The sequence below is a fragment of the Planococcus citri genome, chromosome 4 (assembly GCF_950023065.1).
Source record: "Planococcus citri chromosome 4, ihPlaCitr1.1, whole genome shotgun sequence".
Lineage (NCBI taxonomy): Eukaryota > Metazoa > Arthropoda > Insecta > Hemiptera > Pseudococcidae > Planococcus > Planococcus citri.
Genome location: NC_088680.1, coordinates 34,836,877 through 34,864,376, shown reverse-complemented (window position 1 = coordinate 34,864,376; position 27,500 = coordinate 34,836,877). Strand labels below are relative to the sequence as shown.

Here is a 27,500-nt window from a genome sequence, read left to right as displayed (position 1 = left end):
TCTTTGTAAACATACTCGACTTTGTTTACACTGTGCACAGTCAAAATGCAACAAACTCCCAAATTAATTATCAAAGATTTAACAATTTCTAAAAAAATTTCTGTTATGAATAAATTTTTGTAAATCTTTCAGTTCTAAATTTTATTGTTTAATAAGTTATTGAATTAAGAGTCTAGCGTGTAAAAAATGTTTTGAAATATTTTACGTGTAGGTATTTGAAATTCGTAATTTTCCGCCAATTTCATTAAATTATTACCTACCTCTGTGATATTCCCTCCTCCTATCAAGTCAAAATTATCGCTATCTTCACCGATATAATACATTTTTCGTATGTATTTCATATTCGAACGGAAAATTATGTTATTAGTACCTAAATTTAAAATCTGAAGTAACCAAAATCAACGACGAAATGAACTCTTCGGGGAAAGATGTGTGAAAATATCGATTGGATTTTCTCGTATGCAGTTTTTCATTAATTGAATTTCACGTCGCATCGATGGACTCGTATTTTCAAAACTCGTTCGTGTTGAAAATATCGCCTTATAGTACCTAAACCCATAGTAAGTTAGTAATATTGGTAATTTGTTCACGTTTGTTATATGTACGCTACATTTTCCATAGGTTTAGATATAGGTAGGTAGACCGAATCGATGAAAAATTTGATAATGCAGTTACCCGTAAAAATACCCGCCGATATGAGCCATTGACGAGGGCAAATATGCCTTTGAATGGATTTTCAATCCGCGGAAACTTGTCGTTAAGTATAACACTTTTGGAGTGCTTTCTTTTGAACCTACACATTACACGTGTAGGTAAGAAATGTAGGTACATTTGCGTATCCAATTTACCTAAAAAAAAAATGTAAAATCCTACCGACTTCTTTTTATCGTTATCGTTGGACTCTCATGGTTATACGTAGGAGAGGGTTTTTTTTTGAAGGGTCATTATTCACAAACGTGATACGTTCAATCTAGAAACTCTCTGCTATACTCGCTAGTTATCTGATTTGGCTGAATATTTCTGATTTATATCACACCGGCGGTGGAGAGTAACTCGTTGTCAAACGTTTTTGTAACCTTTTAATCGATTTTTCCTTTTTTTCAATGGTTTTTACATCTTTTTCGTCATAACAAACGCGTTTTAATTTTTTCACAGATATTTGGTATGAAAAAATGGCCGCATTCGATGACCTACCCGAAGAAATTGTACTGAAGGTATTTTCCTTCGTACCGCAGTCGTGTTTGCAGAATGATGTTGCCAAAGTGTGCAAAAGATGGCAGCGTATCAGTCAAGATAATTCGTTATATCGTAATGTACATTTTGACGTCAAGTTATCCCTGAATATGGCCATCGATGTTATTCTGAAATACGCCCAATACATTCATCGTTTAGCAATTAGTCGCAGATTGGATACTAATGATATTCTGAAAGTGATACCAGCTTGTACGAATTTAACCTCTTTGACGGTTAATTCGTGTACGGGGTGTTTTTTCCCATGTGGACGAATATCTTCCGAAGTTAACGCTGATTTAATTTCGACTATTTTGGAAAAAAATGCCAAGCTCAGTTTACTTTGGATTTCCCATTCTACTATTAAAAATGGCGGTATCAAGATTCGTGGCCATTCTTTGGATACTTTAATTTTGAAAAATTCTTATTATCATAGATCGATCGAAGAAAAAGGTTTATTAAATCAAGCCAAGCTCAAGGTACTCAATTTGCAAGGATTGATTATGAACAAAGCTACGTTGTACGAGGTTAGTAAACCTATCTTGTTTCTAGATGAAAATTAATTTTGAAAAATGTTCGAGTTGATAGTAATTTTTGGCGAGATGAATTACTTACTTTTGACACTATATGTGTTTCTACATTATGAATTTTTTTTTGACGTGGTCTTCGACTGTTGTTAATATGCTTTGTGAAAGTCGAAATAGAAATTTAAAATAAAAAAAACTGTTGGTAGCTGCCTGCTTGAATTATCAAATGAATAAAATTGCCAGGCCCTGTAGAATTTTTGAATGTACCTATTTTGTTTTCATAGTTCAATTTTTTGTCTTCGTTAAATTGCTGTAGTTTCTTAAAATAAAAAAAAAAAAAAAAAAAAAGGTTTTTCTAGAATTTAATATTTAAAATACCTATTTTTGATTATTGCATCTTTTGTTTTCTTTTATTTCTTGTATTTTTTTGGTGACAGAGCTTCCTGGAGTCATGTCAATTAGCCCTCCTTTTGCGTTTTTTTTTTTTTTTTTTTTTTATTAACATTTCTCAATTTGAATCTATAAACAATTTTTTAATTTTAAATCATCAAAATTATGAAAAAAATGATAAAAATAATGAAAATTGAAAATATTATTATTATTTTTTTTTTTGGAAAATATCAGATTGGGGGAATCTGATGCCATTTTATCGCCAGAAGGTAAGGGTAATAAATAAAAGACCAACTGCCTATAATTTAAAGAAGAATTTTTCAGCATTTTGAAATTTTTAAGTAAAAGCTAGCGAATCAATTCAACTTTCATTCAATTCTCCACGTATTATTTATTGATAACGTACAATTAATTTTTAAACCGGTACCAACTACACATACACATCTACTTTCTAATCACGGAAATGTTTTTCCTACAGGTGATAATGAAAAACCACCAAACGCTGGAAACGATCAAACTAGACGTCTGGGAACCGCAGCTCGGCTCAAACGATCAAGTAATTAACGCCATCTCAAAATGCTGCCGCTTAAACGAATTGCTCATTCGAAACGTATCCTTCTACAACATATCCGATCACAGCATCCAGCTGCTGACCAAACTCAGATACCTCACTTCGTTGACGTTTTCCAAAATGGACAACGTTAGTCCGAAAGCTTTCGCTAATCTATTCAAGCAACCGCATTCGAAAAATTACACCAAAATTTACCTAAGCGCATGCGACGGTGTCAATAGTACAGTAGTAAAAACCATCGCTGAAAACTGCCCTAGTTTAATTAAACTAACATTACATCAACCGAAAGCTACATTTGGCAACTTGATTACCGCCGAGGATTTAATATATTTAGCTTCGAAATGCGTTCAACTCCAATCTCTGGATTTATGCTACACTCATTCTTCCGTTGGTACAGCTATACCAAAAATCGTGCATTTCTTACCCGATTTAAAAAGTTTTAAATATTGTTTAAATTCGTCGTCGAATCCCCGCTCAAAAGTCGTATTAGCTACAACTTTCAACTTGCTAGCTTCGCATTTGGATAATTTTGATGTTAATGTTGGTCTAAATTCGCATCTAGATGAGACGATAAATGGTTACAGATCTAATTTAAAAAATTAAAGTAAATTTTTATTACTATTTTTTTTTTACCCTCGATGAAAAAAATGACGATTTTAACGGTGTTAATTCTTTTTACATAAAAGACTTCTGTTGTATTTTAAGTTCAAGTTTTTAAAGCTGTGATTTCAAATATATAAATTTTTATAATTTTATTCTAGTTTTATAAATTATGAACGATTGAAAAAAAAAGTATACAGCGAGGCATTCGCGCATAAAAGTTCTAAAATTTTTGAACAATTTAGAGTGGGGTCAAGAAAAAAAAAAACGGTTTTCAACTTGTAAAAGATTGAAATACTCGTACAATATATTGGGGATTTCAAGTGTCTTCTTCCCCGCTTTTGTAATAATCACGTTAGATTCGAAACGTCAGCAGTTTTCTTTCATTTACGTAGTCATCGCTTGTAGAAACGATGGTTCGCTATATAAGCTCAGTTATAATTATGTCAGTTATATGGTAAGTTCAGTTTATAAACAACTTTTCCGAGTAATTTTTCATTCTATGAATTTTTAACATGCTAATTTTTCCTACACCTACCGAAAAGGGACCAAGTTAATTTTTAATTGCGGTGAGTTATGAATTATTCATGTTAACGAGTTCAAATGATTTATTAACAAATGAATTTTTTATACATCGATCTCCTTAAGTAGGTAGGTTTTTTTTGTAGTTGTAGATTATCGTGTAGGTACCTATAGAAGATGGTTTTGTATGGACATTTTTTTTTTAACGCCACTTTGTGCGAGTGGATAATGCGTTAATAGGATTTCACGTGTGATTTCTTTGACAATGAATGTGGCTCGTTGCTATTTTATTAATCAAGTACATACCTACCTACGAAGGATTGAGTGAAGAAATACGCGAAGAATGTATTGAAAAAAAATGATTTTAACATTTTTTATGCAATCGTTTTTAATTTTCATTTAGAGTTGAAGTTAACGTACCATGTGATTTATTATCCTCAAATTCAGTTTAACACGTGTTCTCTTCGTTAAATTACTTTCGCGAAGTTGGTTCGATAAATCTATTGAATTTTTTATGACTGGAAATGTATCCTTTGCTGTTTTTGATTGAAGATGTATTGTATTGTTTCATACTTCGCGAAATTCTCGTGGTTGAAAAATTTTAAATTCGAGAATTGAATTGCGATTTCGAGAATACATCAATCATACCCTACATACAACATAACTGCCAATAATTAGAAAATGATTCGATTTATTGCTTTTTTTGACGTTATGGTTTATGGGTAGTACCTTAAAGAAAAGAAAATGGAAAAACTTTCCGCTAAGTAGATACTTACCTATACCCTCATCAAAAGAACATGCAAAAATATACTTACCATCAGCCAATATTTCAGGCATTTGAGTGCATTTTTCAATTTTTGGTGAATTTAAAAATCAAATTTGGGGCAAAAATGAGAAAAAAATCAAAATTTTACCAAAGTAGGTACCTAATCTAGAAAGCTGAAATTTGGAATATATACCTTACTTTCAACCCATCAAATCAATTGAGAACGATTTCAAACCAAAAAATGCAAAAAAAAAAAATGAATTGTATAGGGACCCAGTTTTTCAAAAATTCACCAAAAAATCCAAAAATGCACTTTAGCACCTGAAAATTTTTGTATGGGTTGTATAATGTCTCCCTTTGTTAGTACAATGCGCTTGATACAAAAACAAAGATGCTTGCAACTTGCGTATTTTATTCACGATTTGAATAGGTAAGGTACCTACAGTAATATATTTCGCGTGCTTGTGTTATAGATGGCTGATTTTAAACCATATTTGCAAATGCGGTAGATGGAGACAACCGAAATGAATTTCGATACAGAAATAACGTTTATAATATTGGAAATGTCATCGATGAAATGCGCTCAAATATGTATAATTTTATGTATGAATTTTTCGTAAGTAAATTTACCCACACGAGAAAAAGAAAAAAAATGTAAATTTGACGAAAATGGCTTATATTGGCGTGTTTTTTTTCTCGATTACCTACCTGTATAGTTTCATCAACGGACTTGTGTTCTCGGATATTTTACCTGAAAATGCTAAACTATACGATAAAATGCGACCACCTAAGAAAGGAGGAGAAGCTACTACCGTGTTTTTCCATGTCACTGTCATGGGTTTAGATTCGATAGATGAAAATTCTATGGTATGTAGAAGCTAAATGACGCGAGACATCCTTTGTTGGCAGCTTTTCATTGTGAAATTTCATTTTTTTTCAGACTTACGCTGCTGATATATTTTTTGCTCAAACTTGGAAAGACCATCGTCTTAGGTTACCGGAAAATATGACGTCTGAGTATCGGTAAATATGTCGATGAATTGAAAATCACTTCGGTTTATTTGCTTTGTACTCGTGTTTTAGTGAGAAGCTATTGTGTAGGGTAGGTTGAAAACCTACCTAATTTTATTCTCCAGGGTGTAATCAGTTAGGTACCTGCCTATTCCTCCTCCCAGTGATAAAAACCTACCTACTTATGTTAGTTTGAATGTCGTGTAGCATTTAAATCATTAGATAGGTACCGAGTGTTTTGTAAAAGGTTTAGAATTAATTAAACAAAATAATATGAAATGGGGCGAGGACGAGGAGACAATTTTTATTCCCTTTTTGCAAATGTGTGCATGTTGAATTTAACCGTTGTAGATGAAATATATTTCGCAGAAATCAGTATCAGCTGTGTCAGGGGTTCCTAAACTTTCTTATTGAAATTTTGTTTTGTTTTTGTTTTTTGTTTATGTTTGTTTGTTTGTTTGTTTGTTTGTTTTTTTAAATAAGTATCTAAGCACTAAATATTTGACAAACTAAATTTCAACTTGCATCACCATTATTTTAATCAAATTTCAAAACCACTTCGGTAATGATAAAACTGATCTGAAATCTCACCAACAATCATAGGTAGGTAGGTAGGTATACCTTACATAGGTACATATTAGAACTCAAACAAGGAAAAAAATCGTTTCAATCACAGAACCAATAGATTTTGAATGAAAATGGGAAAATTAATTGAACTGAATTGTTGAAAAAATGGGTCTAGTAGAATAAGGATCCAGAAATTCCCCCACACCCCTCAGACTTTTTCATTAATGGCCTCTGATGATGTCTCCGGATGAGATGTTTTTGAATAGTATTGAGAAGAGTAGATAGATTGAATAAAAATGTAGGTACCTATTTACAACTGATTGAGTGAAAAAATATTCAAAAATAGCCTCAATTTACTTGACACAATTAGTAGATTTAGCAGCTGTAGAACACTTACCTACATTTTCATAATACATAATTTCAAATTTTACCTTTGATTTCAGATTATTAGAAGTTGGTTGGTTGAAAGAAATGTGGAGACCAGATTCCTTTTTCAAAAATGCCAAAGCAGTTACATTTCAAACAATGACTATTCCTAATCATTATATGTGGTTATATAAAGATAAAACTATATTGTATATGGTCAAGTAAGCAGAAACTTTTCTCAAAGCAGTAACATCAATTTTTAGGCGAATATAATGTGTAATTATACAGTTTTTCCTTTTGATAGGTTAACACTGAAGTTATCTTGTGCAATGAATTTTATAATATATCCACATGACACCCAAGAATGTAAATTACAGATGGAAAGTTGTAAGTTTTTTAATCAATGATTTAATTATAGGTTCCCTAAAGGACCAAATGTAAATTAATTAAAAATTAGAAATTAACTAGGTACCTACCTATAATTTTATTTATTTTATAGTATCACACACCACAGATGATTTAATCTTTCAATGGGATCCTGAAGTACCACTTGTGGTTGATCAGAGCATAGAATTACCACAATTACAACTTGTAAAAAATTACACAGCTGACTGCACTCAAATTTATTCTACGGGTAACTTTTTTTAGTGCTTATTTGATTTAAATTATGAGGTAAGGTGCACCGGGGGAAGTTGGAATTCGGGGTAAGTTAGAAAACTTGCTCTAGCGCCTAGAGGTTTATATCTGGCGAAGTGCCACTCAAGGTGACTTGAGGGTACTACCCCTACTTCATCACTGCATAAAAATTTTCGCGATTCAGTTTCATTTTAGATGTCTTTGGTTCAATTGTATTTTGTTATTTTGAACTTATTTTGAATTTGGTCTAAAATACAGACTTTCTATTTCTTAGTTTTTCGCATATAGCGGACGAACCGTGCGTCCTAGTGAAAATCTGATGAGAGTGATCTCAAAGAGAATTAAATTCTCTACAATTTTGTTTCTGTGCAATTTTTCTAGGACGCCCGGTTTGTGATCTACACCTCTGCAAAGTTTAGCCTGTTCTGACTTCCCCCAATTGGGGTAAGTCAGGACAGTTTATATTTTATTCCACTGAGTGAAAGCTACTGTGTCAATCGCGCTCAAATTTTTACCATAGGTTAAGAACCCTTATGGGAACCTACATAATAAATTTGATCCATTTTGGTTCATTAGAAGGGGAGTAACAGCTGGTCAAAGTTGAAATTGCGAAAAATCATTCTGACTTGCCCCGGTGCACCTTACCTAGCTTTTTGGCCAGAATTTTAATGCATTCTTTAATTATTGTTAAAAGGCAATTTTACCTGTCTTGAAGTGATTTTCGTTTTAAAAAGAAGACTGGGGTATTATGTATTCCACACATACATTCCAACGTGTTTGATTGTTATAATGTCAGTAAGTTTTGTTTCCATGTCTATTCTATGTTTATGCATTGTTTTTAATAGTGTTTCAGTTAGTTTCTGGTTGAATAAACTTGGAAGTTTGGATTTTTTCCAACTTTAATGTGTAATGCCAAAATTCTTCTGAAACAATATTTCAGCTTTTTATTTAAGTCGCATCTTATTGTAGTACCTAACAATAGAGAGATATAGGAAACTACCTAAGTATTTAATTAAATTATGAAAAGATTGGAATTATAGTTTGTATAGGTATAAGCACCTATATCTCTTTTCTCTGGTCAGTTTTACAAAATACAGCTAAAATTTCCATACTGTATAAGAGGACCAAATTATTTGACAAAAATTGGTTAGTTATTGATTTTTAAATATTACCTACCAAATGTTCTGTATTTCATATTTTAAAGAATAGGTTTCAAAAGAAAAGATGATTATAAAGGCATATTTCAAGTGCATCGTTGAGTCTTTTGGCGTGTAATCTTGGAAAAGTGGAATTTTACGTTCAGAAAAGCTATTAATCCCACTTAGCGACATTTTCCTTGAAAAATGATGCTGGTGAAAGAGGAACTTCTCAAACCTTATAGACTTATATACACATTTTGCCATATTACTCCTTACAGTTGTTGGTAAACCCTTCCCATCTTGCTTTTGTTTCCATTTTTATAGTGGATATCATTTTGGATCAAACCTGAAGCTGCTCCAGCTCGTGTAACATTGGGTGTAACTTCGTTACTAACATTGTCAACTCAGCATGCTAAATCACAGGCCGCATTGCCGCCAGTTTCCTATATTAAAGCTGTGGATGCTTTTATGTCTGCATGTACCATGTGAGAATTACCTCAGTACCTATCTGAATTTGTTACAAAGAAGAAGATAAAGAGTCGAGAGTCTAATGTGTAACCTTTGTTTTATAGTTTTGTGTTCATGGCCTTAATGGAATATTGTCTGGTGAATATTGTATTGGGAGATGCTGATGCTCCTAAACCTCCAGAACCTCCTAAGCCAGAGGCTTTTGAATTTACAGTTTGTACCTATTAATATCAAATCTGTACCTATGTAAGAGTAATATTTAATCAACTTTTCATTTTATTGATTTTATAATTGCAGAATGAAACTCACATGATGTTAGCTCAAGCTGCTGCAGCTGCTTGTCCAAAACATTCACGCAAAACACCAAAATTCAATGCGGTCAAAAGACGTAATCAAGCTCTCAATATTGATCGTTTTTCAAGAGTATTTTTTCCATTCTTGTTTACATTATTGAACGCAATTTACTGGATCATATTCTTTCGATATATTTAATAATTTATACGTTATGTTACTTATCTACTTATTATTTTGCAATTGAAATTTTTTTATAATATTTTTTTTTTCAAATTTGAAGAAGTATAATTACGAGTAATACATAATTTTATTTCATCAAAACATAAGAAATTTGACTGTAAATTTTTGGAATTTTGACAAGAATTTTGTAAAGTGATGTTTTATTGTTATGTTTAAAAAGTCATTTTTTTTTATTTCAACAGTTGTTTGTATTGACTGTTGATAGATTTGATATCATTACTCATTTTAATTATTTCTGTAGGCCTTTGTGCTAAATCATAGTGACAAGACTTTGCATAAGCGCTTTTTCATAGCACTTTTAAATTGAAATCTATCTACTTACTTACCTACCTACCTACCTTCCTACCTACCTACCTACCTACCTACCTACCTACAGGGTACCCAGAAATATCATGAACCCATAAAAAAGTTTTCTGCTACATTTTTCGGTTGGTCACAGTGAATGATAATAATGGTAGCACATGGTTGGTTGTTGGACTGGAGAGATAACATTCCACCAATCATATGCATCTATTTCACGTTGCCATCCTATATTTTTAATGAAAAACTTTCTTAGGGTTTCACTATATTTCTTCTGGGCACCCTGTATGCATGTACCTACCTAAATACCCATTGTGTGGTGTTTAATTGACTAATTAATTGGACAATGCTCATTGCTCGACTGTATATTCGGATATTAATTGATATCCCAGGGGAAAATGATCAGATATAGCCACATCTGAATAGATCTAATCAAATAAAATCGGATATTTTCTGGTGTGATCAAGACTTTCCAGAACTTACTAGTCAGATCTGAAAAGGTTTCCTCTATGGGACATGATTGGATGTGAATTTGATCAGATCGAACTGGATCTAGGGAACAAGGATTACCTGGATCCTAATTATATGACAGAGTTTGTGAAAAAGAGAGGTAGGCCTATAATGCAATCTTTTGATGGAACCATTGAAATTACTACTTAAATTTATATTACCTTATGTTATTGATCTCATTTGTTTGATTTTTTGAACAAAATTACGATTTGATTACAAAAATAACCCTTAGTTTTTAAAAAATTGTGAAGGCGGCGTTCTCCACTGCATGGTATGGAATGGATGCATCAGTCAGTACCTATTTTCTGTTGCCCTCTATCTCCAACCATTTTCTGAGAGTAACAAGAACTACTCAAACTCAAGTTGATATAGAAAAATCACCTTGAAGTTTGAATGCCAGTATGCCACATGCTTGTACATAGGACATAGGTATATCATATATATTTTTATTCATCAGTACCTGCCGTGATTTTTTGTCTCATTGTCTGGCTTGTTTTTTATTTTCATCATTTTGTAATCAAATCGTCAAATGTGAGTGAAATAAATTTCTTGCTGATGATACAAAAACAAATCATAAACCTTCTCACAGTCACTGAATGAAGTTCTGTTACTAATTTATTACCTAGGTAATAATTTGTATTTTTTCACAAAAATAAAATATAGTTACCTAAATAAAATCAACTGCATTTTGTACAAAAATAGTGCGCATAAATAAACCTGTACCTACTCGTATATTGAACGTATTATTTATTTTTTCAAAAAAAAAAAAAATGATGCATCCTGGGCCTCAGGGCCTGACTTAAATTTGAATAGAAATAATTTTATTTATTTTCCACTCAAATTTTATTATTAAAAATAAAAGTTGAATTTATTTGAAAGTTGCTAACTGGCAGCACTGATCCCAATCAGTTGTTGACTTTTTGAAAATGCATCACGATTGGTTGTTCGTGTTTTGGAATTTTGGTCCTTTGTTCTGTGTGCAAGTGTGCGTGTGTCTTCCTTCCTCCTTCCTTTGTACAAAAATGAAGTGTATTTTGTGTGGTTTGTTGATCAATGATCAATGATCAATTCATGAGAAGCGTGTGGAGAGTTCATTGAGAAAAAAGTAAAATGTGAAAGCTGATGAAGAAATTATAAAAAGGCCTGAAAATGTGAATAATTTATGATCCGTATACTTTTTTAACTGAGTAAGTATCAACTTATCAAGTAATTAACATTCGGTTACATAAGCTTGTAATTTTATTCAGTCGATCGTTCATCAGTGTTTTTACTGTTTTTCGAAAGCTCAGAAAGCTGAGATACGCAGGAACCACTCGATCGAGCCATTCATAACAATGTATAATCTCAACAAATTTAATGCATCGAGATGTATCTTCAATTTTGGGTAAGTTACTCTTAATTTATGTACTTAATTAAGTGAAGTGTGCAATCCTTGCAATTCGTCAGTATACCTTATACGTTCAAGTACCCAATGCATTTCAATCTCAACTTGATATCCTGAGTGACCTCGATGTCCATTGAACACATCGCAAATTCTACAGTACTTAAACATAAACTAACTACGAAGAGAAATGAAAACGAACCCAACTAAACTTTGAATAAATTTATTCATGTATAACGCTACACGTCAAAATTAAAAAATTATTTTTTGGCAAAAATTAAATTGTTAACAAAATATAACGCCTGTACAAATGAAAATTTGTAAGTAAACAACTTCAAAAGCGCGATTCAAGCTGTCTGATAGCTCCGATTATTAGTTCAACTTTTCCTATTCCAAAATTTCTAAGCAATAAATAGAGAATGTATTACGATGAATTTTTAGTGCTCGGTTTTATATGCATCTTAATTAACAATATATTCGAGTGCATTTCGTTGATTCGGATTAACATTAAAACGTATAGAGTAAAACGGTTCGATAATATTTTCATCTGTCTGCTTTTCTTTTAAAACACGTACACTTTTAAATATATAAAGAAATAAAAAACTGTTATCAAGGTATAAAAAGTACCGCTTACAAAAATATTAAATTTCTTTACAAAAATTGCACATACAATTAAAATAAAACGAAAAAAGTTTAATAAATTTTCTCAAAATCAGTCGCATTTTTTATCAGTTACGTGAAATTTCCCATTATTATAGCGCTCTCCCAAAACTTTCAACATTAAAAGCTATATTATTTCCCTATACTGGCATATTATTAGCGCACTTGTTTGTATTTTGCCTTAAGGGAATTTTTTCAAATTGGATTGGTGAAAATGAAAAGAAGTGATGAAAAATTGAAAATCGACTCGTACAGTTAGGTACCTACAGAAGAGATGATAAATATTATAGGGTGAGATTCGAATTCGACGACAGAGAAGCCAAAGAACTGAGCTAGCTTTGGGAGACGCTTCAGAATCATTTACGAAGCGTAAATAATAGATACTCGTAGCTATTGGACGGAGGAAAAAAAAACAAAACTGAAAGGCAGTGAAATTAATTATAACAATATAACTATACAAGTAGTATTTAAAGAAGTAATAAACTAGCACAGCCTAGAGGTAATAAATGTTCGAATGACAAGAAAATCGCAATATGAAAACTATTGAAGTACTGGGAGCTATTTTGTAAAGATATTATACGATGATGAAGGGTGAATGGGGCAGACAGAGCAGAGGGACAGAAGACAACAGTGCGCTAATAATTCACCAATTATGTCCACTTTGAATATTCTATATTCCTATTTATAGTACAATATATAACCTTAATAATAGGTAATCTAATAACGCGCATTTTTAAGAGATCAGGCATAGTTGGTGATTTTTTTTCTTCTCTTTGGAGTTCCTCGATTACAACGTGGTTTAGTTTTGGTACAGTTTCATCTCTTTCTCGAGTGAACTTTTATATTACGTATTCGATCATCATGTTTTACAAAAATTTCAAGAGAGCTGGCGAATATTTCATCTAGATATACAATCACGACCCAAAACTACGCCATCATCAAAGTCGAGGTTTTATTACAAATGACCAAAAAAAAAAAACACAGTTACAAAAAAAAAATTACCAGGCACCGAATAGTGATGCAAATACATTTAAAATTTGATTAAGATTATGTTTTGAAGGAAAAAAAAAACTCATCACAGATCAAAATAATAAATGCAGCATTATAAATATCAAATTTTAACAATAACAAACTCATTATAATAAACATTCTTACCTCTGCGTTTGTTTTTTATTTCTTTAAATATAATAACGACATATATAATAATCTTATAATTTTAAACAACAAATAAAAAAAAGAAATAATAATAATTTAGACAGAAACTCATGTCAAATGTATAATTAACAAAAAAAAAAAAAGAAAGAAAGAAAAAAGAAAAAAAAATTAAGATCTCATAAAATGAAAAATTATAACAGTTAACAAAATATACAGGAAATTTACATAAATTCAGTCAAACTGGGTGTCATACTTTTGGGCCTTATCGTAATTAAATTACGTTACAAGATTTCACCCTGTTTGAATGCAATTTACGCATTGTTGTCGACAACACATCGAAAAAAAATAGCACCTCATTAAGTCGACCCTCTTTTTGACTTCTACTCAGCCCTGGGTTTCTTTTTCGAGTATATTTGCACTGTTATATTTAAAGAAAAAAAAACACCGAGTGTATATTTTTTTCTACACCGGTATTGCAAAAAAAAAAAGGAAAAGAAAGAAACTGGTCCTTAGGTAATTTATTGCTTTATAAAATAATAAAGAAAAAAATATACACGACCCAACAATATATACACCTTTGGCCCAAAAATAGCTCAGTCAAACTGCATTCACAATACCAACAATAAAACAAATTAACACAATTAGCTTAACTCTAGAAAAGGCAACAATTAATTACAAATTTTACTAATGATTTTTTTGGCTTATAACTGACGAATTATTACATATTAATTTCGTTAAAGACCTTAATTACCATTAAAAACGATTAAACGACAAATTCGTACACATTTTATGCGCGTGTCCATTTTTATTGTTTGCTTTTTTCTGTTGTATAGGTATAGTAATTATTTTGACTACGTTGAGAGAACAGAGGACAGATTGGAGGAGCGGTGAAAAATTACACTATGTGATTAACTGACGTAGTTTTAACTGTCTACCGAAAATAACTCTTTATGTAATGCTGGGAAATCTAGATGAGGAGCCGTTCTTTTGAATTTCGTCAATGCTTCCATATGTAAATTACTCAGTTCTCTGTAAAATGAAGAATTTTCAAATTAGGTAAGAATGTGGATAAGGTAGATACGAATATGTTTTAATATTAATATTTGCACAGGTAGATAACGTGCACAGATGTGGCCACTTTAAAATCTTTTTTTTTTCAGATATGTAGCTTCAAAATTATATTAATTGAAATTGGAGAGCATTCCACATCTTCTGAACACGGTGCATATTTTCAAAAAATAAATCAAATTTGAGGGCGAAATTTCATTTTAAAAATTGAAATTTTTGGCCCAAAAATAGACATTTTAAATTCACAATTGCAAAAATCCGGAAATGTCCATCCGGAAGTATCCAAAAAAATGGCCTTTTGAAAAATAAAGAACAAAATTTTACTAAACTGATCTAGGAAGCTGAAAGTTGGTATATGCCCCATTTTCAACTCGCTGAAATCTCACTTTTTCCTCAAAAAATTAAATATCCTAAAATTTGGCTTTTTTGTCAAAAAAAATTACTAAAAATTCTCGCTTCTCATTAAAAAGTTGCAAAATAGTTCACGTTTTTGACAAAAATTTCCAAACAGTCTTGTTTTTTGCTAACATTGTCAGTTTTTTTGAACAAAAATTTTTTCTTTTTACCAAAAATTATTAAAATTTTGCATGCCCATATTCATGGTCAAAAATTCCCACTTTTTAGTAAAATTTCCGTGAAGTTCTGCTTTTCTGCCAAAAATAGCTAAATGTCTAATTTTTTAACAAAAATTACTTCAAAATTATGTTTTTTTTTGGTCAAAAATTCCAAACTCGTTTCTGATAATTGTCCTAGAGAGTTGTTTTTTTTTGCCAAAAATCGCCAAGATACCCTTTCTCTTACTCAAATTGTAAAAAGTCCTGCTGTAAGTTGTTTTGTGTGAAAAAAAATGTGTACGAGCCTTGAAAATAAGGTTCATATCAAATTTCAGCTGTCTAGGTCAATTTCAAAAATCGAAAAATTCATTTTAACCTCTGAAATTTTGACTGATAATATATTTTTCCATGCTATTTTGATTTAGTTTTGTTCGGTACCTATTTAGGCACTTTACCTAATGTATTTGTGCTCATAAATCTAGAAGCCTTTGGGAATGGCTCAGTTTTTCACAATTTGATTCAAGTACATATTACGTTAGCTCAAAGCTCAATGTAAACTCACCTTAAGGCTGGTATTTGGGCGAGTAATGCGTCATAAACGGTGACATCACCTTTAATAGGCATCTTACTACGCTCCAATTCCATCCTCAGAGCTCTTAAAACTGCCTGATTTAATCTTCCTATTTCTGATAGTCCTTTCAGACCTGGACGATCTACAACAAAACAGCAAGTTATCAATGAATGCACTTCTACGAGTCGCTGGACGCAGATGCTCATAAAACCACCATAATTACCTGGAGATAAAAGTACAACTGCCGAATAAAGAGCTAATTCTACTTCGGTTAGTTTAAGCTCGGCTATGCCTCTGGATACTTCGAAAGCTGATGATATTAATTTTTTTTCTAGATGATCATTCGTGTAAAATGCTTCCTCCGGTAGCCAGGAGTTCTCGTATAGTACATTATTATGCATGAGATACCGCGACATCCGAAGCACTGCTAATTCGAAACTACCTACAAAGTCAAACAGGTAACAATCAACAATGAGTCTTTCAATATTTCAACACTTGCAAGAGGTGAACAGATACAAATTAGGTGTGATAATTTACCTGATTTTAATAAAACTATTTGATCATCTTGCGATAATTTCATAAAACCTGGGACCATTTTGGCAAATTCTATAATTTGTTGTATTACTGAAGTTAATTTTTGAGCGCATTCTAGCCATTGATCTTCGCGACTCTGAAAACACCAAAAAACTTGCTGACATGAATGTGTTACGCATGTTTTACTTAAACTAGATTTAAATAGGTAAATTAAAACGTCGCTTATCGCGTTATTTTTCTCCATTCTCTCGTCTTAAACACGTGTTCCTCGTGTCAAAATATTTTATTAATTTTTTTTTTTTCATTTTTAGAATAAAGTTCAAATAAGGTGGTTTTAATATTTTTAAATTAATGATTTAACAGCACCACCCGAAACCAACCTGTAACAAATAACAACAGTGAACTAAGAGCATTTCACAATTCACATCACAACAATACATATACAAGTACACAGAATGTAATACCTATAAATATTATAGAAAAATACTATAATACTCGTTACGATTTATTTTGATGATAAAAATCTCTTTCTCTGTGTTGAACCACAACCATACGGAAGCATAATGGGGGATTGGGATAAATCAGGAGAAGGAATAGGTGCATAAGTATAAGGTGAAGAAGGGATCGATCGTGTTTAAAATAGATTACTTTATTTCACGTGTTTCAGGTGTTTGTCTACTTGTATCGAAGAATAATGAAGAAGAAAAGAAAGAAATGTACTTCAGTCGCACTACCGTCTGCTGCGATTTGTACCTTAGGTGAGTAATATACGTATGTTCAGAACAATAGAGATTTTCTTTCGGAGCAGTGGTTCTCAAAATAAGCCCAGAGTTACAAAAATGGTACAGGCGATACTGTTAAATCAATTTTACTAAAAAAAAAAAAGTGTAAGCAGAGCACGCGGTCATACGGTAGGCGAGTTTTAAAAATGTAAAGTGTACGAAACGAGGAAATCAATAATTTGGTTCCTAGGAGGAGAAATTAAATCCTCAGCGTGTTGCCTCATCTCGAATGAAATTGTGTGTATTCCCTGTTCTGCAAATTAGAAATGCTTCAAGGCCGACAGTATTATACACAATTACTTATAATTAGAATAATTTTACTAAAAAGCACTGTACAGACCATAGATTTAAAGTTGAGCAATTTCTGTAGGTCTCTCGGCTTCTTGGACATACGATCGATGTGATCCAACGAATAGACGCAAGTTCGGGCGTGAGCGTCGGCTATTGTTTTACTTAGAAGCTCTGAGATTTGCACTGGATCTGGAAATTGAAACGATACAGATTAGGATATCATCGACTGGATAACAGGTTTGTAAATTAGTAAAGTAATAGTGTAAAATCGAGTTAAGCTTAAAATAGGTAGGTATTGGAATTTCAAGGATAAGAAATCAAAGATATCTAACCATAAATCTACATACAAAAGCTCAAGCGAAATGAAGATAGGTAATCTACGATGTTCAGCCATCAACACAACTTGATAAGCTCTGTTTAATATCTACTGAATTATATCGAACAAAACGTCCCGAAATAATGTTGATTTTCTTACGTTATCGATGCTGTATGAATCAAATCAAATCAAACAGACTACTTAAAGCATAAAGCGGGATGAATTTACATATCTTCCAAGGTACTTAATGGAATTTTATCATTTCGCAATATTTCTCATTTTAACGAGGTAACCTCGTCAACTCTTCTACTCCGATTAGGCTGAAATTTGGCTCACTGAAAGTTCATGTCACTACATATCACCTTAGAACCAAATTCTCAGCTACCAAAGTGCTGGAGAAAAAACTAATTCTTGTTGGAGACTACAGATCGTCTCGAATATAGCCACAATCGATTCTGGAGGTCGACTTTTGTATCCAAACAAAATTTTAGGGTTTTATCTCGTGGTTTACTACTTTTTGAAAAATCTTGTCTGTAAATGGGCTATTTCAGCCATTTTGAAAAATTCGAAAAATCAACTTCCAGCAGCTGAAAATTTATTTCTGACGTGTGGGTGGCGTGAATTTTCAGAGAGGCGAATTTCAGCCAAATTGGAGTGATGAGGTTCCCTTGTAAGTAGGCTTAACTGCAACTACTGGTGTACTTGTGGGCACAAATCACTTTGAATATCTACGTTTGCGTCAAACTACATCAGTAGATGAAATTTACACCTATAGAACGTTTGAAGTTGACAATTCATATTGTAAAATGGTTTCAAAATGTATCTGTGCGATCTGCTTTTTCATGCTGAAATATTTCCAAAGAGTATGATGATCATTGTCGATGTGATTTTCCATATTCAGTGATCTGAATGATGTTGCGATGCACGCCTATGATTTCAATTTCGATCAATCGAGGCTTTATATCGAAGCATTCGTCAACTTCCATGAGACTGGCAAATCTCAGCACAAGTTCCAAGCTTCGGTGTTCTTCTTCTATTCGAAAACAATGCTTGGTACTTATAAGTAAATTCTTGACAATATTTTATGTTCTGTGACTTCATTGTTGTCGAACAATTCGTTAATTCAGGTAGGTATCTCTGCTGTATCAAAAGACTGCTAGCTGCGTATTAGCTTCGTTCGAAACTTTTGAACAAGCGTCTCCAACAATGTGCGAAATTTAATCTCAATTTATCCAGGCTACTTTTGAACTTGTGTTTTTAAAATCCAATCTTCATCAGTCGTCACTGGTATGCGCATTCAAGTTTCAATCACCATCTTATCAGTATTTAGGTATGAAATAGATACAGTTTTGGATGAATTGAAAGGGAATATTAACGTAATCCGATGATTTATGAACTTAATTTATGGAATGAAAATGATGTAGAATGAACTATTCTCCAGTACGTTCAATCACGTAGGTATCAGGTACCTATTTGATACTGAACAAACAAAAAAATGAGTTTTTGCGGTATTATGATAGGAAGCTAGATTTGGTTACTGAAGTTACTTTTTTTGAAAGAATTTAAAAATTTAATCTTTCCTAATCTTGGCCTAACTTTTTGAGAATAAAAAATTTTGATAATATCTCGTTCCGTTCCATTCCATAAGCTGCTGAAAATTGTCACATTTTTTTGGTAAACATTGCTTTATAGTCACGTTTTTCTGCCAGAAATTCAAAGTTTCGCTTTTTGCCAAAACATTGCCTTACCTTCTGCTAAAATTGACAAAGGATTGCTTCCCGCTAAAAATTGCAAAGAGTTTCGTTTTTTTTTTTTTGGCAAACACTGCTTAAAATTTTTGTTTTTTTTTTTGCAAAAAATTCCAAAAAGCCATTTTTTAAAAAATGCTTGAAAGTCTCGCTTTTTTTCTAGAAATTTCAAAAAAAATTCTTGTCTTTCTCTGAAGTTGTCATATCTCTTTTTTCACTTATTCACCAAAAAATTGCGAAACTGTGTCATTCTTCGACAAAAATATCGAGAAGACCTGCCCTTTGCTAAAATTTTTGAAGTCTTGCTTTTTGCCTAAAATTGCTTGAGATATTCTGTTTTTTACCAAAAATTTCCAATGATGCTTTAATTTTTTGCTCTAAAGTCTTGTTTTTTTTGCCAGAAGTTGCCTAAAAGCCCTGCATGCCTTTTGCTATAAAATTGTCAAGATCTTTCATTTTTTTCAAAAATTGCTAGAAATTTTTATTTTTTTCCGAAAAGTTTGGTTTTTTTAAAAATTGCCAAAGTCTTGGCTTTTCACCAAAAATTTCACTTTTTTAGAAATTGTAAATACATTCCAATTTTTGCCATAAATTGCTGAAAGCCGTGCATTTTGCTATATAGAATTGTCAACGTCTCATTGCTTTCTGCCAAAAGTCGAAAAGTTTCACGTTTTTCGAAAAGTTGCTCAAATCTCGCTATTTGATCAGAAATTAACAAAACGTCCTGGACGCCTTCGGCTGAAATTTTCACTCATGGAAGCAACTTGTAGAGGATATCTTGGAGGGAAGGGGGGGGGGGGGGTTGACCAAAATTGGTCGACTGATATGAGAAAAAAATATCAGTTTTGCCGAATAAAATGACGAGATTTGAAACGAGGGAAAAAACTTTGGAAATTTGTTCTTCGAGATGCAGGCCTAAAAGAACAATGTTTTTTTTTCTGATGAGTTCATTTTTTGCTCAAAAATTTTAAAATTTGAATGATGATTGATGGGTTTTTCAAAATTTTAACTGAAAAAAAATTGAACATGCCCAGTGAAGCGAGGCTTAGGTTTAGGCCTTGGCTATATGAACCAAAGTTGAGGACAATTTGCGTTATTAATCCATCGATGAATTTTTCATCGTTTTACGAATAATTACTCAACTGCATCGTACTTTTGGTATAACATAACTTGTTCGACATTTGTCGCAATTCCTATCTCTACGAGTAAGTACCTAATTAAAATAACAATCACCCGTTGATTTTATTCACAAGCTTCAACGGTGTATACTGCCAAGTGTCAACTACAATCTCAATCGCGCATCAGCATATTAGGTACCTACAATTGTTTTCTTTTCATCATCATCATCATCAATCAACATAATAACAACAACAATAAAGTAACAAAAACAGCCACAAATAAAAGAAGCATTCTATACGAACGAAAGATCACGCAGAAATATAACTCTGTATATAAGATACGAATAATAGTAGGCCTAATAAGAAGCGCAGGTACATAGATAGTACGAAAGTATGTACGATTTACGAAATTATGTAGGTATTATAGGTACGCTGCTTACTAAGATATGGTATATTTTCGGGTTGTGAAGTCGTACTATCGGCGTATGGAATACAGATATTAGACATTTCGGCATCTTTCATTTCGACCGTATCCTCTTTATCCTCCATTTTGAACGGAATTTCAGCTAAAAGTTTTTGTTGTATGTCGACATCTAGCTGAGCTTCTTCTAGTATCTCATCTTGGTCTTGTACAGATAATTGTATCGGATCAGTTAGTAAATTTTCCTGAATGTATTCTTCTGTTGCAGGTTTTTGTTCGATATGCGAAGATGGCAGTTCGTCTTTGATGTCTGGTTCTTTCGGCGAACAGTCTCCGTTCAGTAGATCGTCGCTTTCGCCGCCACCTTCACTACCACCTTTTCAGTACATATAGTATATAATCGATAAAGAAGGCGCGGTAGGTGGATAATTTTGTACAATATTATAATGATTATATAGCGAATTAATTTAAGCTTTTGTCGATAGTACTTAGTACGTTAGTGCAACGAGGTTTGGCGCGATTTAGAAAACGTAAACGAATGAAGAATAATGCTTGAATTTATAACAAAATATCAATATAAGAGGTATTGTAAGAGGTAGGTAAGTAATTTGTCGAATGAATATTGTTTTTGAAATTAAAAAGCGTGAGTGTTATAGGTAGGTAATAGTTGGTTAATTTTCACTTACCGGTTGTGACGTTTCCCATTAACGGGTTTTCGGCGCTTAATTGATCCATGCTGTTTGGTCTCGGATCGTAGGCAGTGGTACTGTCGACGTAATCGGACGTTTCGTAAGGAACGGAAGGTGTCGGTAATTGCCTAGAATAACTATAAGTACCACTGGGATACGGTCGGACGTCGTTTCCGTAGCCAAATCTGTAAAACAAAAAGTTTCATTTAGATGATAGAAATTTTGAATTCGTCAATATTGTCGATTTATTATTATTTGTCGTTAATTTTAGTATTATTTTCACAGATGAAAACGTGAAATGTGTTTTTACGAAGATCATCGAGGAAAGAAACAGAATTTCGTAACATCAATCCAAAGTAAGCGGAACCGGTTATCGGCAAAACAATTCGAATTTTGAAAGGTTTTCATTATTTAAAATTGATATTTTTCTCGTATTTATCGTAAGCTCGCGTACTTCAATTTTTATCTCCCCGTCCGAGAGTTATTCTGTCATTTCAGAAGTTGGAATTTTTCATTCGTCATTTTCGATACTTGACACGGGCATCTTTCGTACTTCTCAGTTTATGCACATGGTTTACATAGTGCATCGAGCTCATTCGCGAAGAAAAAAATTGGCAAAATGTATATTTTTCTAACCGCGTAAGCTCGTCGGGGCAATATCAATGCCAATAACGACCCAAACACCTGATGTATTTCGAGTATGGAGGAGTCGGTAGCCGGGCAAACAGCGTTACTAAGTACACAAGCGCGTAGGTATACGTAATTTCGCCAAAAATTTTACAACGTGTACTACATACATTGTAATACTTGTGTTCCGGGTTCAATGGCTACAAGCCAAAGTCTTTCGTCTTTCGTTAGGGAAAACTCGTTAAAAACGATTCGGGCGTCTTCGGGTAGGTACCTACAACTGATTCGTTGATATTTGAATTGCTAATCGAGACGTAGTCGTTTTTTTTTCTGTCGTCGAAGAAAACACTTACGAGTTACGATATTTTCTAAATTAAAAAATACTAAACGACGACGTGAGTAGGGAAAACTATGGGACCAAATACGAAATTTATTATTTTATACAATTCGAAAATTCCGCACGTTCCGAGTTGCTGCCTTAGTGAAAAAACGCGCGCATTCAGCGTTATTTCGCAACATAGTCCCGTACACGTGTTAGTGGTAAACTGGCCGAGTAAACTTTGCAAACGAATTTATAAGCTTAGGACGACGATATTTTAAAAACCTAGCTGGAAAGTTTCGTATTTTCTAGATATAGTAAAAGAATCTCAACGACAGTTTTCCGCGCAGTTTTACAGTTTGAGCTCCTATTGTCGAGATAATTATCGCTGCTACGAATGTAATTCGATAAATCTACGCGTTAGTATTCCATTTATCTCAATCTACGTATTAAAAGATACAAATCTTAGGCCAGAAAATAAGCTACCGTTTATTTAGCAAAAAATTCCCAGAGCTGAATAGTTTCGCGATCGTTGTTCGTATACGAATTTTTGGTCATTTTAATGCCCTTTGACGATTCTTTTGCAGGCCTAAACGTAGTAATCAAACTTATTTCCTACATCTGCTGCCAGTTTTGTAGATTTCGGTAGTTTCGAGCACGCCTGTCTACGCATCGATTCGAGTTTTTCCGACAGTTTATCGCAGCTTCGAAGGCGGCATTAAAATTGTACCCGAGGAGGTTATAAAATGATAATGTCGAAGAGTAAACCGAGCGTAAATAGCAATAAGCTCGGTGCTTTGAAAAAGAAAAACATATTTAATAGAAATTTATAACGGTCGTGTGTACCATGTTATGTAAGCACACCGTGAACCAAGAAAAGGATGCGGAAAAAAAAAGAAAACCAAGAGAAAACATTCAGGAAGAAAAACACCATACTATGCCGAACCTCCCCTCAACCCTGCTCATCTCTTTCGTTTGAACCTTTCGACGTTCAGAGTACCGAGAGGAGGAGGTAAAATGAAAACGGATGTTTCTCAGATCCGTATACTATAAAGCATACCAAGCATTAGAGTGGTGCAGGGCGCGGTGTATTCTTGAAATTGCATATTTCCGCTTATTTCTGGCGTTAAAATCGACCTCCCTGTGGGCCAAGTCGATAAATAGTGTTTTTTTTTTCGTTTAAAAAAATGTTCCTTGGGTGGAAGTGTTTTTTTATCGAATTTTCGACGATGATATTGCTAGTTGAGGGGTTCTGTGAATAAGATGCAATCTCGTATAAAGGTTGACAATTTTTTGGGCAATTTTCATGATTATTTTTTAATTTAATTTTTACAAAGGGGTGAGGGTGAAAATTTATTGTTTTATCGTATAGTTAATTCAATTACGTTAATTGGGGTTCAAAAACGAGCGCGAATTTCCAATGTTTTGAAATGCTTTATGATTTTATGAATTTTGAAAAAATATCCAGAATGACCAAGTTCTTCTGTAATTAATTTTATACCATTCTACAGCTTCAGCTGATTCCTTCTCGATTTCATTCAACCATATAATCATCGAAGCAGCTGAGCTGGGAAGAATTTCACGTATCTGAAGCTATACTGGACGACTGGACGTTTTTAATAACACGATTTTTACGATAACCACAGTACCCGATTGAGTTGTATTATACAAGTAAAAGCGACGTAGAAAAAATTCCAATTTCCTGTACCCGCCTTATCTTCAATTCCCCATTCAAGACAGGTGAAGTGTGCGAGAAAAAGACGCTACGTAGCTCTCGTATATAAGTCGTGAAACGTGCGAATGTACGCCGAAATTATCCTTTTTTATTCTCGTTCCGTGTAGGCTTCCGTTAACAAAGCTCGTTGAAAAATTTTTCATTTTGATTTAATAACGTGTAAAGCCAGAAAATTACGAAGTTCGTCGTCGACTTTTTCCGAGTTCTTTTGAATTTCGTCGTCGCGTTTAACGATTTCTCGTCGAGTGTTTTCAACTGTAGGTACAGTAGCGCTGGTTGTCGTAATATTGTATGAAATCAAAAACTTGGAGAATATTGGCCAGAGAGTCTTGAGATGTGTTTGAAATAAGATGAATGATTTTTGTATACGAATTCTTACCCGGTTGGATATGGTGGAAACTGATCCGAAGACGAAGGCGTCTGCGACTGATCGAATACCGAACTGTCCGGCGTTGAGATTTCAGTTTGAACTCGCATCTGTGCTTTGTGATATCGTACTTCGTCTTCTACTTTTTCTCGCTGTTTTTTCGACATGCGTCCAAATTTTACAGCTGTAAAAATATAAGAAAAAATTACCATTATTAATGACGTTTGCTAATTGTCATCGTTGAATTTTTCTACAGGTAACTCGAAGAACACGATGGCAGAAGGAGCAGATAACAGATGCTGTATCGTCGATAACTCATTAGGTATGCTTACGTAGAATATCGTAAGTCAGACAACTTCTTCGGTATTTATAGAATTAAAGGGGAAAAATGTATGAAGTTCGATGGTACCGAATCGCAATATCGTTTGTATTGAACGATATTATAATGACACGTCCGTGTATAATTTAAATGAATCGAAGAATCAATCGGCATATACCACGCCTACGTAATAATTCGTTGACCTTTTGCTACTACCGGTGTGGCAGTTTTATTATTATTGTTGTTTTTTGCTATAGTATTGCTCGTCTCTCTCGTTATTTTGTGACGTATTAAATTTTGTATTACTATTCCCACGAACGTCGAGCCTATATCGATTGGCTGATGTATTTTTGCCAGTTTACGCGATAGATAGGCATTTACGTACCTACATTTATACTTTTACGTAAGATACCGGCACTGTTTTTTTTTCAAGTTGGAGATCTTCGTCGATAATTTGTCGCGCTGATTTTTTATTAAAAAAATTAATGATATCAATCGAACGACGTGATTGGAAATTTGAAAGAGGAATTAAACAAGGGTGGGTAAAAATGCTCAGATTGAAACGTTTTTGTAAAAGGAATTTTTAATGAGGTGGAAACTAAAAAGGGGAGGTTTCCGACCTGTTTTGTTTTGAGTTTTTAAAAGGGGGATGAAAAATTGATACGTTGAGTGTTTTTCGACGGATCCTTCGCTCGTTTCTGTCTTTCGCGAAATTAAATTTAGAAATGGCTGTTGTTTTTTGCTGCAGCTGGTTTTCGAGTATCGGTTTGAAAAAAAAATTAATTTTAATAATTTTAGAGGTAAGAAAACTCGAGAATTATTCAATTTAATTACTTTTTCTATGTTTTGGTGACTACATGTTCTTTTTTTTTACTATGTATTTTGAAAATTTTTCATTTTTTTTATAGTTCTTGAAAAAAAAATGTAAGTAAAATCCAAATTACCAAAATGTCCTGCGTTTTGCTAGAATTGCCTGTGTTTCTTTTTGCCAAAATTTGTCAAAAATTCTCGCATTTTCAAAAATTAGGGAAAAATTTACGTTTTGTTTTTTTTTTGAAAAAAATTGATAATTACCGTAAGGCAAGTTTTTTAAATTCTTGAAATTTTCGAAAAATTCGCCAAAAATTCAAAAATGAATTAAGACTAAAAATTCTGTTTACAGACGTTTTAGAACGTTTCCAAATAATCCCACTTTTTTTCAAAAATTGTCCAAAAATCTCGTTTTTTCCTAAAATTGCCCAAAAATTATTTTTTTTCTATAACATGCAAAAAAAAAGTTTTACCAAGTTGCTTGAAAAAAATTTCAAAAAAAAGAAATTTTAATTCCCAAAAATTGCTAGTTTTGTTAAAATTACCAAATTTTTGCTTTTTTTGGAAAAATTCTCGTATTTTAATAAAATTGCTGTACATTTTCACTTTTTTCAAAAATTATCCAAAATCTTCGCTTTTTTGTCAATAATTGCCGAAAAGTCCTGTTTTTTGCCAAAAATTGTAATTGCTAAAAATTCTCATTTTTTTGTTTACAAAGTTCAAACAGTCTTATTTTTTCCGTAATTTTGTTTTTATTCATTTTTTTTCTCAGATTCAGAATTTTAAAATTTCAAGAAAGTTTAGCTTTTTTGTCAAAAAGTTTCAAAATAGGTAACTCTACTTTTTTAAAAATTCAACACCAGAACGTTTCAATTTGTAATGTTCCGTTTTTTTTTTTGGTGATATGTTTTCCTCACGTTTTGTCTTTTTTTTAGTGATTTTTTGGATACTTTTTCGTGCTTTTTTGGTTGATGCAGGCTATCAAGAGAACTTTTGGATGTTCGCCTTCGATTTGATCGGGACCACAATTTTTTGAAAGAGCATGGTCTGAAATCGTCTTGATAAAAATTTCTGCTGCCCTTTATTTTCAATTTTTGGCAAATTATAAAATTTAAAAAATTTTTCATGATATTTTATACTTTTTATAAAAAATTATACCTATTGAGTAAAAATGATAGAAATTGTTTCTAGAACTAATATCAACTCCTCCAAACCGAATTTCACCATTTCTGTCCATTTTGAAGCCTCCAGCGCGATTTTCGATTGCACCAGAAAGCGTGGAAATCGATTTGGGCAGCTAAAAATCGAGTTGTTGCTTATATTCTTAACCAGTTTCAAAGGTTTATCCACATTTGAGCCGATTTTCTGGCAGACACCTCAAATGCGTTTATTTGACGAAAATATTCAAATTCAACGGTACAAAAGTTTTCTGTTTGTAGGTAAATCTTGGAAATTTGCACAAATAGTTGTATCTCATCTAAAACCAGCACCCCCCCCCCCCCCCCGCAAATCCGAATTTCACCTTTTCTAGCCATTCTGGATCATTCAGCTCAATTTTAGATTTCTCCAGAATTTAAAAATTTTTCCAAGAAAGCTTGAAAATCAATTTAATCAGTTGAAAATTAAGTTGTAGCTTATTCTTGTCCTACTTAACGGATTTATCCACATTTGGGCTGATTTCTAGGCAGAGACCTCGAGTACGTTTTTTGACCAGCGTATTAGTAAGAAAAGAATTTCTCAAAATAGTGAAATTTTGATTTGCGAGGTTCGTTTTAGACAAGATGCAACCATTCGTGCAAATTTAAATTATTTTCTTACAAATAAAAGAATTTTGATTTTTTGAATTTTTTTCTTTTTCTGGCCAAAAACGCCCTTGAGGTGTCAGCCTGGAAATCTGA

At 32.8% G+C, this 27,500-nt stretch overlaps 2 protein-coding genes across 9 annotated transcripts in view; one reads left to right on the top strand and one right to left on the bottom strand.

Annotated features, from left to right (window-relative positions):
• The first annotated feature begins 147 nt into the window (after window positions 1-147).
• LOC135843188 (glycine receptor subunit alpha-3-like) lies at window positions 148-10,869 on the top strand. 2 transcript variants are annotated; one of them, XM_065360977.1, is made up of 12 exons: window positions 148-1,757; window positions 2,626-2,703; window positions 5,080-5,222; window positions 5,323-5,473; window positions 5,547-5,629; window positions 6,628-6,771; window positions 6,855-6,937; window positions 7,050-7,184; window positions 7,881-7,981; window positions 8,650-8,810; window positions 8,898-9,006; window positions 9,091-10,869. In XM_065360977.1, the coding sequence occupies exons 3-12, from the start codon at window positions 5,116-5,118 to the stop codon at window positions 9,283-9,285; spliced, it is 1,269 nt and encodes a 422-aa protein (XP_065217049.1). In that variant the 5' UTR covers window positions 148-1,757; window positions 2,626-2,703; window positions 5,080-5,115; the 3' UTR covers window positions 9,286-10,869. The 2 variants fall into 2 exon arrangements, with proteins under 2 accessions (XP_065217049.1, XP_065217048.1); XM_065360976.1 differs by lacking the exons at window positions 148-1,757; window positions 2,626-2,703 and adding an exon at window positions 3,701-3,887.
• Window positions 10,870-11,725: 856 nt separating this feature from the next.
• Hr3 (Hormone receptor 3) overlaps window positions 11,726-27,500 on the bottom strand; it is a 140,307-nt gene continuing 124,532 nt past the window's right edge. For 6 of the 7 annotated variants that reach the window (XM_065360969.1, XM_065360964.1, XM_065360963.1 and 3 more), the window contains 8 exons: window positions 24,486-24,657; window positions 21,423-21,610; window positions 20,756-21,112; window positions 17,183-17,322; window positions 16,064-16,196; window positions 15,750-15,968; window positions 15,518-15,668; window positions 11,726-14,362 (listed from right to left, as the gene is read on the bottom strand). In XM_065360969.1, the coding sequence (XP_065217041.1) occupies window positions 14,257-14,362; window positions 15,518-15,668; window positions 15,750-15,968; window positions 16,064-16,196; window positions 17,183-17,322; window positions 20,756-21,112; window positions 21,423-21,610; window positions 24,486-24,657 (1,466 nt within the window). In that variant the 3' untranslated portion in view covers window positions 11,726-14,256. The remainder of the gene's footprint in view (window positions 14,363-15,517; window positions 15,669-15,749; window positions 15,969-16,063; window positions 16,197-17,182; window positions 17,323-20,755; window positions 21,113-21,422; window positions 21,611-24,485; window positions 24,658-27,500) is intronic. The other variant, XM_065360970.1, reaches the window with a different exon arrangement.

Coding starts and splice junctions, on each gene's coding strand:
- LOC135843188 (XM_065360977.1), top strand. CDS start 5,116: ATGGAGACAACCGAAATGAATTTCGATACAGAAATAACGTTTATAATA. Junction 8,811..8,897: donor TTTATGTCTGCATGTACCAT/GTGAGAATTACC, acceptor TTTGTTTTATAG/TTTTGTGTTCATGGCCTTAA. Junction 9,007..9,090: donor CAGAGGCTTTTGAATTTACA/GTTTGTACCTAT, acceptor TTATAATTGCAG/AATGAAACTCACATGATGTT.